Source organism: Bos taurus, chromosome X (assembly GCF_002263795.3).
Source record: "Bos taurus isolate L1 Dominette 01449 registration number 42190680 breed Hereford chromosome X, ARS-UCD2.0, whole genome shotgun sequence".
Classification (NCBI taxonomy): Eukaryota; Metazoa; Chordata; class Mammalia; order Artiodactyla; family Bovidae; genus Bos; species Bos taurus.
In genome coordinates, this window is record NC_037357.1 from 123,493,144 (window position 1) to 123,513,878 (window position 20,735).

Consider the following 20,735-nt stretch of genomic DNA (forward strand, 5'->3'; position numbering starts at 1 on the left):
ATAAAACTTACCATTTTAACCATTGTTAAGCGTACAGTTCAGTGACATTAAGTACATTCACATTTTTACACAACTATCACCATCATCTGTCTGTCTCCAGACCTCCTTTCACCTTGCGAAACCAAAACTCTGTACCCAGCAAGTCTCCCTTCTTCCTGCCCCAGCCCCTGGTGGTCACCATGCTACTTTTGTGTCTCTGTGATTCCTACTATTTTAGGTGTCTCATATGAGAGGAATCGTCTAGTATTTATCCTTTTGTGATTGGCTTCTTTCACTTAATGTAATGTCTTCACAGTTCATCCATGCTGTATCATATGTCAGAATTTCCTTTTTTTTTTTTTAAGGCTGGATAATCTTTAATTGTATGCCGTAGCCTTGTAAGTAGCAATTTTACTTGAAAACCAAGCAACAAAACATTGTTCCAAGTATTACCTCTTTTCTTTGATGCGGTGGGGGTGGGGATTTTGAAATGTTTATTTTAGAAATACGTAAAACTAAAATGAGTACTCCAACAGCTTACAGAGAAGAAACAAGAAGCTACATGTTTATAGATTCACGTTTACATGAATATTCTTACCATGATTCTAAGACCCAGAATACCTAGAATAGAGGACATTACATTTTGATTTGAAAAATACATAATTAAAAAATTTTACATGTACAAAATATGACTGATATCACTTTTAGAACAAAAGCAAGCTGCTTCTAGCTTGTCAGAGTTATAAGGAAACCAGTAGTGCTCATACTGATTGGTTATTAGATCTTTATGCCAGCAATATAAATACATTACAGAGCTTCCAAATGTTTTTAAGGAACTTCCTGAGAAATTAAAAGTGTGTCCTGAAGTACATAGTGAGACCTTATTGGTGACACTGAAAATCAGGTATCAGTTGGTCACAGTTTTCATGATGATGCCCCCAAAATATAGGTCAGCTTTCTAAACCAGCTCCGCCTGCTTTGTTATTTATTATGGACTTCATAGCTTATTAACAAGCTTAGCATAGCTTATTAACTTATTGTGACTGAAACTGTTTCATTTCCTTTCCTTCCTCTGAAGGACAGAAAAGCTTGTCTGGAAATTTCTTTTGGGGGAAAGAAATGTCCCATTTTTGCCTCTATCTTAAGACATTTTTGGAGACATACTTGACTAAACTGTTTACTTGAAATTTGTTAGATTAGAAAGATTCTTTTTCATATGTGTCAAGAGCTTATGTATTTTTATGTTTTTTTTTAATCTTTTCAAATGGTAGATGGATTGATGTTTTAACAGTAAACTAACTGTTCAAAACTATCACAGACCTACTATTTTTTCACTGATGTCACCACACCAGCATCAGAGACTTGAGAAACACATCCACTGTGGTTCTTCTCATTGGGATAGATTTTCCACCATGCTCCTCTGAACCTCTGTTTCCAGCTTTTTTGCCTCTCTAGTGAGGGTCTGAATTTAACGTTCTTCTTATACCATTGGCACTCAACATCTCTGTTGAATCCATATATGTTGACTTAAGAACATAACAGAGTTTGGGTGTTTTCCCATCTGTATACACACCAATTCAGTCACTGATTTATCCCCGTCATGACTGTGGAGTATGAACATGTTGGCAGTCTATGTGTTTCTCCAACCTCTCTTCTGCATCCTTAGTTTCACTGCCTCAGTTGGATCATTGTGTCAACCTCCTAAAGATCTCCTTGACTTTCGTGTGCTCTTTCTTCTTCATTCCTCCCAGTGCCACCAGATCACTGGTCTTAAAGTCAAAAATGTGATCAGACCATACCTCTGCTTACTCCCAGTTGCCTTTAAGATAAAGCACACACTGTAACATTGGCCCCGTTTATCTTGCTGACCTCCTGGTCCAGGCATCTCCCCCTCCCTTCACCCCACCTGCAGGATCCCCTCTTTGTCAGCCCCATTCTGTGCTGTGAAGCCCCCATTCTCTGCTTACCTTCTTGCCTTTGCTCCTTCTTTTCTTTAGCCCTAATGCTTTTTCTACCATTTTGTACTGGGCAAATTCCTACTCATCTTTTAGAATTTAACTCCAGCCGTCGGACACGACTGAAGCGACTTAGCAGCAGCAGCAGCAGCATCACTGCTCTGAGACTTATTTTCCCATGTAGAATTGTTAATGGCTCTTTTTTTCTCTTTTATATATACTTATATTGTCATGTTTATCCCTTTGCACTGTGGTTCTTGGTTAATTAGTATGTCTCCACTGCTAAACTTTGAACTCATTAAAGATCCAGGCTTGGCCCATCTGATTTTTGTAAACCCAGCTTCCAGCATGGATCATGGCTTATGGTTGTGTTGTTGTGCTCTGTTGCCCAGTCCTGTCCAACTATTTGCAGCCCCATGGGCAGTAATCCACCAGGCTCCACTGTCCATGGAATTCTCCAGATAAGAATACTGGAGTGGGTTGCCATTTCCTCCTCCATGGGATCTTCCCAACCCAGAGATCAAACCCACGTCTCTTGTGTCTCCAGCATTGGCAAGTGGGTTCTTTACCACTTCACTACCTGGTAAGCCCCTGATGTCCCTGTAATAGTGGTCAAAGTCAAATGTTCACTCATGGTGGTATTTCTAGAAAAGAATGCTAAATAAATGAACACATGAGTGAGTGAAAGAAAGGAAGGGAGGGAAGAAGGAAGGAAGGGTGAATGAAGGAAGAGTGATGGAGCACTTTAAAGATAGAAAGGAATACTGAATAATACTTTGCCCTCAAGTATCTCATACACATAAAAATGTCATGATCACATGTCAGCTGCATGTCAGTAGAATACATTTAGCTAGCTGGACTTTAGTTGCACCTTAGAGGTGAGATGGAATTCAGATATACTAGAGGAAAAGATGCTATCCCAGTTAAGGGGAATAGCCTAGACTATGTTGGGACTGAATAAGTCAAAATACTGTAGAGCTGGGAAGGATCTTGTATGCTCATTGAATTCATACAGCTGCTTGATTAGAAAATTAGGACTTGCTCCATGTATGTGTAGGCAGTTTCTTATTAAAGCCCTGGATAAACGTAACTCAAACTGGCCCTGTGATATTCCCTGCTGCCCTACCATCTTTCTACATTCTTCTTAAATTCTCTAAATGCATCTAAAAGGAAGGTATTATTAATCAAAAGATAAAACTAATCTTCTGGTAGAAGAAAGGCATGAGATTCCCTTTTATGTGTCCTAACAGCAGAAGAGAGTCTTTTGAAAGCATAATGGTAAATTGTGTTTTGCCAAAGTAGTATGTGAAATGGAAATTTACTTTGGCTTGTTTATCCTCTTTGAATAAGATGTCCTACAACAAAATAGCATGCAGGCTCCTCTCTCGGGAACAGTGGGGGTAAAATAGAAATAGCATTTTCATATACTGTCAGACGTTTGGAGAGCTGCCTTCTATGCTTTTAATGTTGTCTGAATGTACATCCTCCACCTCATTGAGTGCTTAAGGTTTTGATTCGTTCTTTAGCACTGCATTTCCCTAGCATGAGTGGAAGCCTCTAGTACACCTTCAGAAAGTTATTTTGCTTTGACAAAGAGAAAATCCAACCCATCCCATTAATGCATGTATTGGATGGTTCTTTCCAGTTTTTTTAGGGCATGGTCTCCTGAGGTATTCAAAAAGCAAACAAATGAACCAAATGATCAGATCCTGGCAGAAGTTACAGTGCATGATAAATTCTAGAATTTGGCTCGTATTCTCAGGTACATCTTTCCTGCTGATGCACACATGTGTCTCAGAGAGAGAGTGTGTGTGTTTAACATACAAATATAAAACAGACTTCATATAAGCACATTCAGTAAAAGGATAGATACTAACGTTTCTATTGGACAAGTTGACAGAGTAAACCCTGGAAGATCTAATGGAAGCATCTAAGATGGGATTAGGTGTCTTACAGTCAGAGAAAGTTTGCTGTTTGTCTAAGAGCACAAGAGAAAGATGCCAGCCATGGACAGATCTAGCACGTTGCAGCGATTAGAAGTAAACCCTCAAATTTCTTCAGGACTTTGGGAATTTACATGAATAGCCATTGAGAAACAGTATATATTTTGAGTGTTTTTAAGTAGATATAGTATGGGGTGATGGTGGAGAGTGATTAAAATTTGAGTCTACAGGAGATCCAAAGAAGTGACTTGAATTGGGGAATAGGACCGTTGTCTAGAAAACTTTCAAAATAGTCCCTGTGACAGAAGCTAAGTCCATAGGCTGGGGTCAAAGAGGAAGGGATGAATCTGAAAGCAGGAACTGGGTGGTGGGTTTGATATGGAAAGGTACAGTAAGAGAGTCAAGGGTGGGTTCCAAGTTGTGAGTCTAGGAGACAGAGAGGATGAGGCAAGAGAATTTAGGAAGCAAAGGTGGTAATGTTCTCACCCAGCTCTTCCATAGCTTGCTCATTCTTGCGATGTGTCGACAGGTATCAAAGAAGTGGGATGTGTTCACATAAATTTAGAAAACTCCGAAATAATGTTAAGGATAAAAGTACACTGTAACTACAGGACTTCTTCGAGCCCAAGTATTCTGTGTTTCCCACATTTACCAAATTGTGACATTAGGTGTTGAGGTGCTGAGTTGGTGTGTTGGTGGAACATCTTGGCAACACGTTTTGGAAAATTATTTCAGAACAAGAGAATGGGGTGTGTGTGTGTACACATACATGAGTGATAGTGACCCCTCCAAGTGAGAGTCCTTTGATCATAATAAATAGGAACTTGAGACAATGTGAGGGAGCAAGCAAGGAAGAGTATTTGGAAGTCACAAGCAGAGAGAGGTCCACCAGAAACCTGGCTGAGATTGGGTTCTTCTTTATGGCAACCAATAATTAATAGGAGATTGGAGTCATGTGCATGAGAACGAGGGAGTGAGACAGGGGCCATAGAGGGCCAAGAATAGAATCTGCTGTTATCAGAAACCAGGCTAGAAGAGCTGATATGTGACAGTGACAAACAGCAGGACTCCAAGAGGGGTCTGGATTGTCAAGGAGGACAGCTCCTTTCATGTAGCTCTTGTGATGTGGTAGGATGCTAATGGTAAGGCAAAGGCAGAGGAGATGTCGTCCCCAGATTTCTGGCTCCATTCAGTGAGCACTTCCTGACCCTTTACTTTGTGGAGATAAGAGAATAATTAACATCTAGGCTTTGCTCTCAAGGAGGGCACTGTTTCTGAAAAGAAAGAAGGAGAAAAGCAGTTAAACTTCAAATACTTCTAAAGCAGCTGTGAATCTGACAAGGTCTTTAACTCTGGTTGGGCCGGGAGGTTTCATGTTACTTGACTTATCACTAACTTTTCAAGACAGCCAGGGAAATACACATTATGTGAATAATTGTAAGTCTTAAGCCGAACATCATAATCAGAAGATTACTTTTTACATTTTATCTTCTCTTGTAGCCAAGTTTGAAAGAGATTCACATGAAGCATGTCCCTTTGGAGATGTCAGAATTAACACAGTGGTATGTGAGGTATTTCGAAAGTAACCTCTGTCCCTAGGATGGAGGTCCAAATATATATTTTTCCTACTGCACTATGCATTTGATTTTTAGAATTTTGAGTTGTATTTTATTCTGGCATATCTTCTGTTGAGATCAAGTCATTTAAGCTGAGCCAGTCAAAGGTGGGTGAATTGACAATTGTTAATGTAAATTTCCCAGCGAGTTAAAAAAAAAATCTTCTATTAAAAGTGCACAGATGCTCTGTTGTATGGACACTCTTTTGTACTAGTTCTCTTCCGGCTCAGACAGTAGCTGGCTGCTCACAGGGCTTCTGCCCTGCTCCTGCCTCTCCCTGCTGAGCACCGAGAAGACTTCATAATATCATCAGTCATAGATGTTTGTGAAAGGAGCCTGTAAGAATAAATAAAAAAGGTAACAGTGAGTTTAACTAGCAGTTTATATATCTCTCTGAGTTATGGTGGGAAAGGAAAGCTGAAAGGTTGTGGATATGGTCATATACAGACACTGTTTTGTCTCTCTTCTCATCGTGACCTCCCATGGCCTGTATCTTGACCAGGATTTGGGCTGACCATGCAATGGGTGGGCACCCCTCAACACACCACTCTGGAGAACCCAGGGAATTGCTGATTCAGTGTTTGCAGGGACATTCAGCATCCTCTTGCCTTTTCGTCTGCTTCACTGCTTCATGTGTTTTGGATTTAATAAATCTGTACTGAACAGAAAGGGAAAGTACTGTCAGATACTAGTGTAATAAAATTAATGCCTTCAAAGAGCCATCCTTGATCTTGTATCTCACCAGCTTTTTGAAACGTCATCTCTTGTGTTTGGCTTTGTGTAAACACTTGAATGCTGTCTCCATTTAGCTCCTCAGAAGATCACCCTTTCCTAGAATAGCCGCCAGAAAGCCTAGTCTTCCCACAGTGGGGCTCCACTAACTGCTAGGACGTACAGAGCTCTCTCCCTCCTCCCCTTGCCCCGCCAACCTGGTTGCCTTTGTGATTTCAGTTTTCTGTGATCGTGCTGGAGAAGAGACTTCCAGAGGTGAAACTTAAACTTTCCTCTCCTTAGCGTTGTCCTATAACTGGAAATTTTTTTGCACTCAAAGGAGCTTGCATCTGAATTAGAATAAAGTCAGAGGAGTGATTTTTGTGCTTGGTTTGAGCGGGATCCTGGTCTCAGGCTCCAGCAGTTGCAAAGAGAAACAGATTATTAGTCATGAGGGAACCGGATTCCACTTGAGTCCAATCCAGTGATTGTGTTTCCTACAAGCATTAGTTTCTTCATTTTGGCACAGAAAAGAAAAAAAAAATAACTAACTTCACTAACTGAAATCATATGTGAGTTATCTGTCCTGATGTTCTATTACCAAAATCTTGCTGAGCTGGAAGTGTATATGATGCTCTTACTGTTCACAAAACTCCCCCGAAACTGTGGTTAATACTTTTGTCAAGAGAGCTCACAGGTGAGGGACTTCTGATATTAACTATTCAAAGGACAGAATTTTTTGAATTACTTATTTTTAAAAATCAGGCTTTAATTGGAGTTTAGGGCGTGACAGGAGCGACAGAAGTTGACACCAACTTGGTGATGACTGTGTGTTGAAGATAGTCACCATCTGTAGAGCTTCCCCCTCCATACACGTCAGCTCCAGACATACATCCACTCCCAGACCAGCAGTGGCCTCTGGGTTGGGGGAAGTCAGACCAGAGGCACGTGGATGTGGATCCTGGGAAGTCTTTAGCCACAGCACAGAATAGAGGAGGGCACATGGGCTGAGCTATGGAGCAGAGCATGGGAGTCCCTCCTTTGGAAAGTGAAAGTTGCTCAGTCATGTCCGACTCTTTGTAACCCCATGGACTATACAGTCCATGGAATTCTCCAGGCCAGAATACTGGAGTGGGTAGCCTTTCCCTTCTCCAGGGGATCTTCCCAACCCAGGGATCGAACCCAGGTCTCCTGCATTGCAGGCGGATTCTTTACCAGCTGAACCACAAGGGAAGCCCCCCTCCTTTGGAAGGTGCTTGATAAAGTGGGCCCATTTGCAGATCTCTTAGAAGATGGAAGAGCTGCATCCTGAGCAGCATCAGCACAGCCCATAAGTGTAGGGCCCGTACTTGCCCGGCATAAACCATCTTCTTTGTGATACCCAGGAGGGCAGGAACTCTGAACTCGGCTGAGGAGGCCAAAAGTGGAGATCCTGGATGCTCATCCACATCCTCTACCACCTGCTAAGTGGATGAGAGATGTATGGATACAGTTCCCCAGTTTTTCCATTCACATAAACCTGCATGGTGGCTGACCTTCAGTTACATAGGACCCTTGTGTGCCCTGGAGCTGGGCATTGTTCTCATGATGTGTGCCCTTTAAAATCTAGGGTTTCCATTCATGTTTAGTCCAGATGTTTTCAGAGGTAGGGGAAGCTAGAAGTCTGGTGAGAAAGAAGTATTTCACTACCTTTTGTCTTTCTTCTTGTATTTAGAGGAAGAGTAAGGGACAGAGGTTCTCAGATGGGGTATTTGGAAAAGGTGTAGGGTGTTTGGGGTGGACACAGTGATGAAGGACCACTCTAGGCTATTAACTGGGCAGGAGCGAGGGTTGCTAACTTCCCTTGAGCGTGTGAGAGTCTTGTCCAGTGAAGAAACCTCCCACCCCAGATGCCACTGAAGAGCAGCAGGGCTTGGCCTTCCCTGAAGGTTGGTGCAGTCATGGGGATCTACACACCTGGCCTTCAAGGTAGTCTGAGCCCAGGGAGGCTAGATATAGTCTTCCATTTTTGCTTCAAAGCCATCTTACTGTCCATTCATTCATCTGCTATCCATTCATTCAACCTTTCAGTCCTCCTTTGGTGAAGGGTCTCGTGGCCACCTGTACTCCCCTGGCCCCCACCCACCATCTCCCTCAGTGATATTGTCACCTTGTCTGCTCTGTTAAACTTCATGTGTTTTCTGAAGTGACTCATTTAGTGGCAATGACAAGTTCTTATGCCAGTAAGACTGGAGAAGGGGAAGGCATTTGGTGGAAGGAGGTAGAGAAGAAAGGAAGAAGAGCAAGAAAGATGTCTTATAATTTGTCTAGGTTTGAGACTAGGCACCCAAGCTGTTAATCCCAGGAACAGGTAATTGGTTAGTGCTAATGGAATCCTTTTACATCGAGGTTGGTGGTTGTCACACTTGAATGTACATCACAATGCCGTGGAGGGTGTGTTCAGACAGAGACTTCCAGGCACCATCCCCCGGCTTTATGATTGAGAAAGGCTGGGCGGGGCCTGGGAATTGGCCTTCCTGACAGTCCGCAGATGAGGCTGGTGCCACGGGTCTGGGAGGCAAACTTCTCTAGGTCTGGGTCCTAGAGAAAAGAGAGGTTCCTGGAAGACCAGGCTGATCGGGGAGGAGCTGGCATTCCTCTCGACCTTTAGTCAGGGCCCATATGAGGAAGAAGAAAGAAGTTAAGATGTAGCACCCCCAGAAGATGACAGCCACGTCAGCTTCACCACCACCTCAATTCTGGGATCCATGCAGAGGCCAGTGTGCTGTATTTTCTGAAATACAAAGAAAAAAAAATAGAGTAATCTTTGCTTTCTTATATCTTTCTGTTCAGAAGTAGGTGTATTTAACTGGTGGCCTTTCTTGATGTCCCTTAGCTTGGTAAACTGGGATATCACTGGTAAACCAAGACATCAGAGCTGGAGGGCTACAATTCCTTTCATTACCAAATAAGGGGGAGTCATAAAAATACACAACCTGTGAAGGCTTCTCTAAAGGAAGGCATCTGGCTTAAGGCCCAAACCATTGGATGTCTGATTTTTTCAGGAGTGGAAGCCAAGTCAGGATTGGGCATTATGTTTACTGCTCTGTTTTCCTAATTTCCTCTCTCTACTGTCAGCAGTAACTAAAGGATTCATTGTTGTTTTTTTTTCTTCTTCTTCCTAATTTGTTGACAATAGTGTTGCTTGATTCTGGTCCCCAAAAGGGAAAACCAGAGAAAGGGAGAGAGATTCTGTTGGAAGTGTGAGCAGGAATGCGGCTAACACTCTGAGAGCCTCTATTTTTATTGTCACTTCCTGACGTTTCAAGATAATTCTAAGAACAGTTTTTCATCAAATGTGACCTTATGGCCAAATAACAACCAGCTTTTTTCGTCCTTGACGTTTTGTCAGAATCACACCATGTTATTAGTTTGAGTACTTAGCGGTGGTTGAGGAGCGGCATAATATTTGGGGTTTCATTTCTTATCCAATATAGAAAGCCCCGTGGCACTAAATAAAAATGTCACCGTGTAAAATTTAAAGGCTTTCTGTCACAAACGTTTTTAAAAATTCATGAAGGGCTGAGGATTAGATTTATCTTACCCTCTTTCTGTGATATATTCATATTTAATGTTAGTTTCAGCATTTGAAGCATGAGGAACTTTTTTGAATGAAAAACTGTGGTGAACCAGTTGTATCTGAAGAAGCAGGCCACAGGGTGGTGTTTGAATCGTGCAGTTTACTCCCCTTCATGTGTTCAAGGGGGCCGATATGCTTGGTTTTCCCAGTGGCTAGACTTCTGCCTGGGAAAAGCCCTCGTTGCTGGAGAGGTTGCCGCACGTGGCTACTTGGCTCTGACAGCTGTTTCCCTGCGTCAGGGGCTGTTTTCCTTGGGCATTAATCCCCAGCACACATATGTGACGGCGGAGGAGTAGAGTGGGGCCAGACCTCCTCTTTGAAACTCTTGTTTTTCTTCTTTGTGGCTTTGAGTCGCTGAGTTGCCTGTGTTTGGGGGACTATCTTTAGTCAGAGACAATATCCAGTCTTCCCTGTGGAGGGTCCAGAAATAATGAATGACAATAGAATTAGCTATGAATGAAGAGAAGAAAACGAACTCAAACTCATGTATTTTTTAAAAAATTGCTAAGTAGATGTCTTGGGTCTGCAGCATCGGCCTTACTCAAAACCCTGGAGGGTTTGAAAGCTGGTGAGGAGGAAGGGAGTTGTTGGCCCTGCTTGTTCCACCTTCAGGGCAGACAGACCTACCTTGGAGGACACAAGCATGCTTCCTCTCCCCGCAGGTTGGCTCGTAGGTGACTAGAAGGAGACGCAACAAGGCACGTTTGTTGTGGACTGTGGCTTCTGCCTGTCCTTCACCTGTCCATCATCAGTCTGTTCTTCTGTCCCTCTGTCCCTCCATTCCTCCCTTTTTTCTGTCCTTTTGTGCTCTCCCTCTTTATGCTTTTCTTCCACGCTGCAAATACTTTTAAGCACCTGCTCTGGGCCATAGATTGAGCCAATTTCTCATAAAATGAGGGGAAATGTACCTGTTTTCTCTGCTGAAAGTAATCAATCTTTTAATAAGAGCCAAGGAAGAATGGCAATAAGAGATATGGCTTGCCTACAAGGATAAAGCCCTTTTGAGCTGGTTTTCCGACTTACTTGTCCCTGAGGTCCAGACCTAATTGAAGACAGGCAGCCATTACCTAGAACAGTACCAAAACGTAAGTGTGCGGTTTGGGGGATGAGCTGTGAGCTTTTCGTCATCATGATCTTGATGTTTTTATTCCTTTGTTTAATGCAGAGAATAATCTTGATAAGTAAAAATCATCTTTTCCCCCCTCAGACTATTGGCAAGAAGTTACCTCCAACTGCAGCAACTCCAGATTCATCAAAACCAGAAATGGACAGCCGGACAAAGGGTGAGTTTTCCTTGTTTATCTGTTTTATGTTTGAAAGCAGTGAATGGCTTTATGATCATTGAGCCACTTTTGAAAAATTCTTATATAATCTTAATGGCTTTTTAAATAGCACATTAGGGAAAAAATGCACCCAGATAGGTTTCATTGTGTTCCACCAGTAGGGTGGGCACGAGTTCGATTCAGAACTCCTCGATGGAAGAAGATGCTTTCCTGCCATTTGTTTCTCACCTGCTTGCAGAGCCAGGGCTTATCCATGTATACGTGGATCCATCTGCCAAGTTGAGGAGTCAGGAAGGTTTTAGAAAATGGCAATTCAAGCAGTGTCGAGATTCATAGGCCGTCAAGTCAGAGAGGCTTTATGTTTTAGCCTAACCACTCAACAGACACTCCCAAATCTTGACTCCTCAGCACAGCTCTGTTGTATTCCTATAGTTATAAGTGTCTGTCTTCTGTCGAGCCAGATATGCTCTTCCTGTCATTTTTACCCATCGGTTCTAGTCTCTGGGTCTATATTGATTTTAGCCCACTTTTCTCCTAACAGTCTTTTAAGTATTTGAGGATAATTGCCCCCCCAACCTTCCCAGCGGTCATTGCTCCCCATCCTAGAGTTGTCAGATAAAATACAAGGACGCCCAGTTATATTTGAATTTCACATAAGCAATGAACAATTTTTTGTCTTTAGCATGTCCCATGCAATATTGGTTATTTATATGAAATTCAAATGTAACTGGGCATCCTGTGTTTGTATTTGCTAAGTCTGGCAGCCCTCCACTTCCTTTAGTCATTCTTCCAATAACTGGAATGTTCTGAACGTGCTCTAGTCAGGAATAAATACTGCAGTTCCTTCTAGGGATTTCACTTACTTTTTTTTTCCAGCTTCAGATTTCCTCATGAGGATAATGTAGACAGACTACTAATCTAGTTTGGAAATCCAAAGATTGAGAGAAGCTCTATCATACATATGTGATTATGATTAATGTAAGAACAAGCACAAATGTATTCTTTTAGTTTCGAAAAATATACCAGGAACTCCTTTTTCAGTGCAAAACAGGTAGTTTTGAGAGCCAAGTAAATGTTACTGCCTTAGACATAAAAAATGAATTTATGGGACTGCCAAGCCCCAAATGGTGTTTTAGATAAATACATTCATGGGTGTTATAGGTGCAGCTGTCTTAATGGTTAAGGTTCAGATGAGGTTGACATGCCTTCAAGGTGTTAATGATACAATCAGACTCTGTTTAAGAGGCAGGAAGCTCACTAGACTAACGCTCTAATCCAGCAGGTCCCCAACTTGAGTGTGCCCCAGAGAGCTGGGCCACACCTCCAGAATTTATGAGGCAGCAGGTCTGGGGTGGGGACAGAAATTGTGCTTTTCCAACAAATTCCCAGTTGCTGGAATGCTAATACTAAATCTCCATTTAAACACTAAAACTTTCAAGATTCTTGAAGAGCATCCTGAAACTTTTTTCTTTACATGAATTCAGAGTTAAACTACTTCCATAATGTTTTCTCCGGTTGGACGGTAGCCCATCCTTCCTTCCATTCAACTGCTCATTCTGTAGTTCTGGCCATTAACAAGTTTATCAGTGATCCAGGTTATTAGGCAAGTTTGCTGGAATGGCTGGAGTGGAGGATGGGCAGGAAGGGGGGAAGACACATCAAATCTCAAAGGTAATTGGAATGGGGTCCCTGGGACAGGCTGTCCTCGTGACAGGTGACAACCAGTGGCCTTCACCAACCTCAGTCATGTTTGCAGAAATAAGACTCTGAGAAACAGAGAATTTTTTTTAATGGAAAAGAGTTTCAATAGAAGTGAAAGAAAAATGCCCTATAGATTGTTCCTCTCTCTGCAGAGTAAATAGAAGCTAGGGTGACTTGTGAGTTGGTTTGGGGGAGGCAGAGCTGGGGGAATCTGAGTGTCACTTGTAAGATTGTGACACAGATTAGGACAGTCTGCAGGATATGCTTAAGTGACTCATCCTCAGGCCTCAAGAACTCACACTAGAATAAGAGCATATCCTTGATAGATCTTTTTGTCCTCAGTAATATCTGCAGGCAGGAGACTCAAGTCTTTTTTGGCAGGGTTAGGTGGTGGGTGTGGAAGGAGTTTTAGAGAAGTACTGACCAATAGAAATACTATGTGAGCCACATAAAAGATTTTACATTTTCTGATAGCCACATTAAAAAATTAAAAAAGGAAAAAACAAAAGAAACAGGTTAAAAAAAGAATTAGGTGAACTCAATTTAAATATATTTTATTTAGCTCAATATATCCCAAGTATTATCCTTTCAACATGTGTAACCCATAAACAATTATTAAATGAGGTATTTTAATTCTCTTTTCATCTGAATCTTCAGAATCCAGCGTGTATTTTCCATGTATGCCACATCTCATCTTGGCTTAGCCACGTGTTGATTATCAAAAGCCACACATGCCCAGGGGCCACCATATCAGACAGCGCAGTTTGAAAGTGATTCTGGGATCTAAGATGGGCTTCCTGGGCCTGGATTTTAACACAGTTCAGAATGCTCAACTCCCTTGAGCATGTGGGAGAATCCTGACTCTTGCCCACGCCTCTTTCAGTCCCACAAGTATCTATTAACGACGTCTATCACTAGATGCATCACAGAGTGGGGCTGAGTTGTTAATAACGAGTGGTTTTACACAGTGGCGGGGGTGTTCTGCTGAGAGTCAGGAAGCACAGGTTCCGGGACTAGCTCTCTTCTTAGCTAGCTGTGTGACCTTGGGCAAATAATTGTGTTTCTCTGGCCTTGCTCTTCATTGTCTGCGTTGTCTCTGAAGTCAGAGGGTTGTACTCGAGAGAAGTCTTCAGGTCTCTCCCAGCATCTTCACTATCTGATTCAGTTCCAAAAGCTTTATAATTCAGAGTGAAAGCTTTCTGCATTCCAAGAATTGAACAGCCCTTGGGAGAGACAAAAGAAAGATGCGAACAATTGAGTCGGAATATGAGAGGATGTCATTTGGCACAGATGCCATAGAGATAAGTCTGTGTGTAGGTGGTTGGGAAGAATGATCACTGTCAGTGAAGCCTGGAGAGGTTTTTATTGATAGCCATGTTTTCATGGAGCCAGAGCAAGATTGCTGCAGTTTAATCTCACCCCTCACACACTTTCTGGCTTCCATTGTAAAGAGCAAATTCTGGGGGTAATGGTTCTCCCATGATTTCCACGAGGGCCCCTAGTCTACCAGGTAGCCCCCTCCATTTGGAACCTTTTGCTGCTTCTGGATTTTGATGTAGTACCCAAGTTCAGGTGGAAGGACACAGAGGGCTGACCCACTTTTCGAAATGACCCTGAGCTTGGGGAAGAACACAGCCTCCTTCCTCCGGTTGGAAGTCATACCCATAACAACTTGCCCAGCAGTACAGAGGAGAGATGTGCCTTCCCACATAGCTGTCTCCTTAGCGCGTTCAGATACTGGGTTAGCCAAAAAGTTTGTTCAGGGGACTTCCCCAGTGGTCCAGTGGCGAAGACTCTGAGCTCCCAGTGCAGGGGGCCGGGGTTCAGTCCCTGGTTAGGGAACTAGATCCCACGTGCCACAACAAAGAGTTCATGTGCCACAACCTAAGACTGGGTGCAGCCAAATAAATAGATAAATATTTTTGAAAAGGTTTCTTTGGGTTTTTTGGTAACATCTTACTGAAGAACCCAAGCGGTCTTTTTTGCCAACCCAATACAAGCTCGTGTCACGAGTAAGCATTATGATGATTCAAAAAATATTCAGTGTAGATTGGTATCTTCTGAGAGAAAGTGAAACTCAGCTGATCAGGATTTATTTAAACAACTAACATCATCTCCCCTCCCCCAATAAAGCTTTTATGATATTGAAATTCATCAGAAACGCATGCTGTGGAACAGATTGCCATAATTTTCATAACAAGAGAAAAGCTGTCTAAATATTCATAAATGTAGTGCCCTGAGGTGCCTCCAGCTCACCACATCTGGAGCTCCCCTCTTTCTGACTACAATTGATGCAGATTTGTGGCCTCTGTGGGATAGAAAAATAGCCTGAAGAAAGAGTTCTTTAGCGTCTTCCTGAACAAACAGTTCAGTCTTAGAGATTCAGAGGACCAGTTGAGCAGGTAGGTTAGAGAAAAAATAGTCCTTGACAGAATGTGTACAAAGGTCAGGCTTCTAAACAAACGATGCCTGGGGAGCAAAGGCTAAACTTGCCCTGCTTAACCTCCCCTCACATTATCACTGGACACTTGTACCACCTTTCTGATCACTTTGTTCCTTGACTTGCTGCTTAGGCATTGTCCCTTGTGACGGTGACACCTAGTGCCTTGTGGCTATCATTTATCCCTCACGGTGGGGGCGGTGTCTTCTGCCCACCACCCCCACCATCCAGTCCAGGAAAGTGTCAGGGACTCAGTGGACACTGGCAACAGTGGTGGTGGAGCAGATGGAGAATTAGAAATGATTTCAATTTGCCAGGCTCTGTACCTAACAGAGGCTTGTCAAAGCAGTGTAGTAGCCACGAGTCTCCTTCCCCAAGTTCACAGTCACTGGGAGGGAAAGAACACGTTTGTTGACCCTCGAGCTTATTTCAGATTCCCAGGGGGTCAGCAGTGGTTGCTCTGTGGGACTTGACAGATGCTCATTCTTTCTAGCCTCTGCCAATGCCCAGCCAGCCCAAGAGCTCCTGGTTTAGGCTAGTTTGACAAGGTCACGTTTCTGGGCTCATTGCAACACAGGGACTGCCCACGAACCCTGTGGAGCATTGCACCGAACAAAATCGAGCAGTTACAGATTTGGAGGAGAGGCGGAAGTGAGTGAAATTTAGATGAAGCAGCAGGGTTTTGATACGTTCCAAACAAAACAGGGCTGTGTGAGTGGGGCCACATCACAGCTGGTCTGTGAGCTGAACCCAGCTCCTGTGTCTTTGGGAACCACTGATCCACGAGCAGGGCTGTGTCTAGTACCCCTTACAGGAGGCCCTGTGCTGGTCTGTGTCACAGTGACTTGTTTCCTTCAACAAAGGTTGGAACACGTCATTATTACTAATACAATACATAAAAGCAAAGTTTCTGATCGCCTGTGGTCTTAGAGGACAGACTTTCTCAGGGAGTAAAAAAGCAGTAGTCACTCTCTCAGAGAAGGGGCTTCTGGGACCCTTTGCAGCTGTAGCGTGTGTGCTTGGAAGGAATACTATTTCCAGTTCATGTTGCAGCTGGCTGTATCTGCATTTGTATCCGCATTTGCAGATTTTTACTTTCTCAGTCTGAGCTAATTTTCACTTTCTCGCTACATGTTTGATTAGGAGAAAAAAGGGTCACCTCCCCTTACGTTGGGATTTTTCCCAGCCGTGTTGTTGTTGATTCACTAAACTGTTTCCAGCTCTTTGTGATCCCACGGACTGCAGCACGCCAAGCTCCCCTGTCCTTCACTAGCTCCTGGAGTTTGCTCAGATTCATGTCCATTGAGTCAGTGATGCTATCTAACCTTCTCGCCTTCTGCCACCCTCTTCCCCTTTTGCATTCACCCAGCCTTACCTGTGGACTCTTTTCATCTCTTTTGCCAGGATAGGTGTTTTTGCTCTTTTATCTTCTCCAAAGCTCGCTCACTCTTGGGCCTGGAAATTTGGGCACATTTGATATGAAATGTGTGTCCTACCCATCCCTTTAGCTTCTCCCACAGCTGATGTGTCCTAAAGCCCTCAGGCTCAGTGTCTCAGGGGTCATTGCTCACCTTAGGAAAGCACCTTTCATCAAATGCTCCCAACACAGATTCAGAGTGGGGGTCTTTCTGCAAGGGTGCCCAGCCTACCCACGCTGCAGATGACCTGGATTTCAAATGCAGTCCTCTTAGAAGACAAAGTGAACTCTCGCTCTGCTGTCCTGGTGGATTCCCTTCCTCCCAAAGACTCGGAGTTTCTCCTCACCTGAGCAGGAGAAGGTGTCCTTGAGAGGAGCCATTGTCTGCTCCATATTAGAGAACAGAAAGGCTTCCTTTGCCTGTCACATTTTGATTTTTTTTTCTTTTCAAAGTAAGAGAGTAAAAAGTGGCAGAGTTCATATATATGAAATAATTTGAAAGTCATATTCCCATCAACATGCAAGAGCAGAGGGGTCAACTTTTTCGTGACAGAAAGCATTGGGCCAGAGTTGACAATGTAGTGGCAAAGACATTGTGTTTCATTTCCCCGAGTTTAGATATAGACCAGGTTTTCTCCACTTGGGCCCTGTGAACATTTAGACCACATCAGACTTTGCTGGGGGCTGTCCTGTACGGTATTTAGCAGCTTCCCAGCCCCTACGGACTAGATGTCAGTTACCATCTCCCCCCACACTGTGACAACCGTGAACATCTAGGGGCTTTGTGGGTGTCTCATGGGAAGGCAAGTCAACCCAGTTGCGAACTGCTGATGTGGACTTATGCCCCAGGAGGGCACCGCTGTATCTTCTGCCACCAGGCACATGCTGGACACTCAGTATTTTTTGAATAAATGTATTCATCCTACCCCTCCCATGAGTGTTAAAGAGAATAAGTGAAATAAGACTAGTTGTCTGCTTCTTGTCATCAAGAATGGTTGGGAAACCCCACCCCACTCTAGTCAAAGGCCTGGAACATTGTCCAGGCAGGGCCAATGCTATTTTCCTCTTCTAGGAAGGGACCCCAAGTTTCTGCTTTAGGAAGTGATTTCCCCATTTCCGAGTTTCTAAGGCTTTAATCCAAACACATCACTCTGACTCTCTTCCCTGTTGCCTTGTCCAGAGCTCTGCATATACATGCTTTATTTCCTCTTCTTAATGATAAACTCCTTGAGAATCAGATAACTAGTCTTATTTCAGTTTTCCCCAGAACATGATAGAAGTCAAACCCTTATTGCAATTCCAAAGTACAAAACACTCCCGAAAACTAGAAGGCTTTATCACTTCTTGGGTGATAAAACTTGTTCTGGGCTAATGTGAATGTGGGTATGTGCTAAGCCACTTCAGTAGTGTCCAACTCTGCGACCCCCTGGACTATATAGCCTCCCAGGCTCCTCTGTCCATGGGGATTCTCCAGGCAAGAATACTAAAGTGGGTTGCCATGCCCTCCTCCAGGGGATCTTCCCAACCCAGGGATCCAACCCCTGTCTCCTAAGTTTCCTGCATTGGCAGGCCAGTTCTTTACCACTAGCTCATTCATCCCATTTGGGGTGACGAAGCATCCATTTGCTGCAAATTTTTAATGTATTTGATGCTTGGGTATAGCCCCAGATCCCAGCTGGGGATGTTACATATTATATGGTGTGTGCAATGTATTTCCTTTCTAAAATCTGAAAAATTCTGTCCCCAGGGCTTCTGAATAAGGGATTATGAACCAGTAGTGTCTCAGATAATATTTGTCAGTTTAATGAAAGAATTTTCAGATTTTGATGTTGGCAAAAGTAGATACCACTGAGCTTGATATTTTTGTTGTGGTGTCCTCAGAAGAAAAGAAAATCTCTGGTTCTAGGCATGACCTGATACTTTCCATCTCTGCTGAAAGTTCTGGAAGGCTTCCGACCAGACATTGTGACACATGGAGTTTTGATCTTCATGTCCTAAGCTGAGCTCAAAGAATTGTCCTAAATTTAATGTTACTTTCTTGGTGTGTGTATGTTTTCTTTGTTGACATGTTTATTCTGTTTTTCCTGCTATTTTTGTTAAGGTGAGGGTATTTTCTTAAGTTTGTTTGCTTTTTGTACAAATAGATTATAAAGGCAGTTGAAGGGTGTCATCGGGTGTGGTCATGTGAATTAAACTCCTTGAACAATCTGTTTTTAATCTCATGTAAATTTCTAGAAATTTAGAGATTGGCATAATGGGGCTTTTTTGAAAGGGATGTGAATTATGACTGGACTTCTTGGTGTTTCTTGAAATTGCAATGCCAGTCACCACTTATAAGGGGCTCTTGATTGGGAACTGGGCAATTTTTGTTTCAGGGTCCTTGACCCTTCTGATACTGTATACCAGATATTGTATAACACATTTTCTCTATACCTTTGAATGTATCTGTGTTTTTTGTTTTTTGTTTTTTTCTTTTCTGGAAAGAGTCATTGCTTTTTATCAGATTCTTAAAGGACTCTGAGACAAAAAAGGCTTAAAAACTGACTTAAGGTTTCAGTCTTATGCTAATTTATTAATATTTTTAAATCTTTCTAAAGAAAAAATAGAGACACGATCATCTTAATCACTGGATAAATCGTGTCTTTATTTCTTGATGTGCTTGTGTGTATTCATTCCTATTTGATCTTGGACTAATTAAATCCATCTAATTGATGAATAGATGGAAAATGCCTGCCTCCAAAAATTAATTTCAGTCCTTTACTCTCCATCTCTGTCTACTACTCATTTAAAATTTATAATCTTCCCACGTTGAAAAGGGATTTGGAATTATACCCTTCTTTCAAGACCTATCAAATGCCTGCTCTTTTGTGAACTCTCTCCTGAATATGGTCTTGCCTTTCTCTGAAACACCGTGACAATATTCTGTCATAGTGAGTTGATGCTTATTTGTGTATTAGGTTGGACTTCTGTGTGAGGGTGGTTGGACTGACCTGTAGATCACAAGCCCAAGAACTGACAGTAACTTTTTCATGTTGTTGTTAGTCACTAAGTGGTGTCAAACTCTTTTGTGACCCCATGGACTGTAGCCTGCCAGGCTCCTCTGTCCATGGGATTCTCCAGGCAAGAATATTGGAGTGGATTGCCATTTCCTTCTCCAGGAGATCGTCCCAACCCCGGGATTAGATCAAACCTGCATCTCTTGTTTCTCCTGCATTGTCAGGCAGATTCTTTACCACTGAGACACCAGGGAAGCCCATCTTTTACATGGTGGTAACTCAGTAAATATTTGAATTAAAGTAAGAAACATTTTTATTCCACAGACTAGAAAATTAAAATCATAGTCTCAGTTAATATATTATTTTACATTTGAATTTACTTTTGAATATCTTAAAACCATTGATATAGCCAAACCAGCCTAATGTTCTTATTTCCCAATACTGCTGAGTTAGGGCCTAAATGCCTCAGAATTTAAAACAAAAATTCTTATTTTCAAATATATCATAATAACTTAAAATGTGAGGTAAGTAGTTGTCATGTTTGGTCAGGAGTGTCGTGAGTTTTGGTGCTCATGACCAGAGCTCTGAACGGTCAGAGGTGGCTGGGACTTATGTATAGCCCAGTGTGTTCTTTGATGCCTCCATTATTTCACTGAGATATTTCTGAGGATCTGAGGAGAAGATGGACGAGCCTCACTCTCTAATTTAACCAGAGAGCTCTGTTTTTATTTGTTTTATATTAGAGTTCTAGAATACGTTTAAATTGGCTCTAAGAGTCCTGCTAAAGTTAGCCGAATGCTCCTCTTGGTGCTCTTGGGCCAGCCTCTCTTTCACACCTGAGGACGTGAGGTCCAGAGCAACAGCGGGATTGCCTCAAGTTATGTGCTTGGGAAGGACTGGTTGGGGCCAAACCCAGTCTTGACCATCCTGACTTCTAGCCCAGAATCCTCTCTTCCTGCTTTGCTATCCCATAGTCCTCTACTCTATAGGTGTTGCTAGAGAATCATCAAGAAACACTGAATGGGAGCTATGTCAGGTTCTGGAGATACAAAGATGGGTGAGGTATTGTGTGGGA

General features: G+C 42.7%; 1 protein-coding gene across 11 annotated transcripts in view; it reads left to right on the forward strand.

Moving 5' to 3' along the window:
- SH3KBP1 (SH3 domain containing kinase binding protein 1) overlaps nt 1–20,735 on the forward strand; it is a 331,585-nt gene that overhangs the window by 222,923 nt on the left and 87,927 nt on the right. For all 11 annotated transcript variants that reach the window (NM_001128500.1, XM_059883336.1, XM_059883338.1 and 8 more), the window contains 1 exon segment: nt 11,031–11,106. In NM_001128500.1, the coding sequence (NP_001121972.1) occupies nt 11,031–11,106 (76 nt within the window).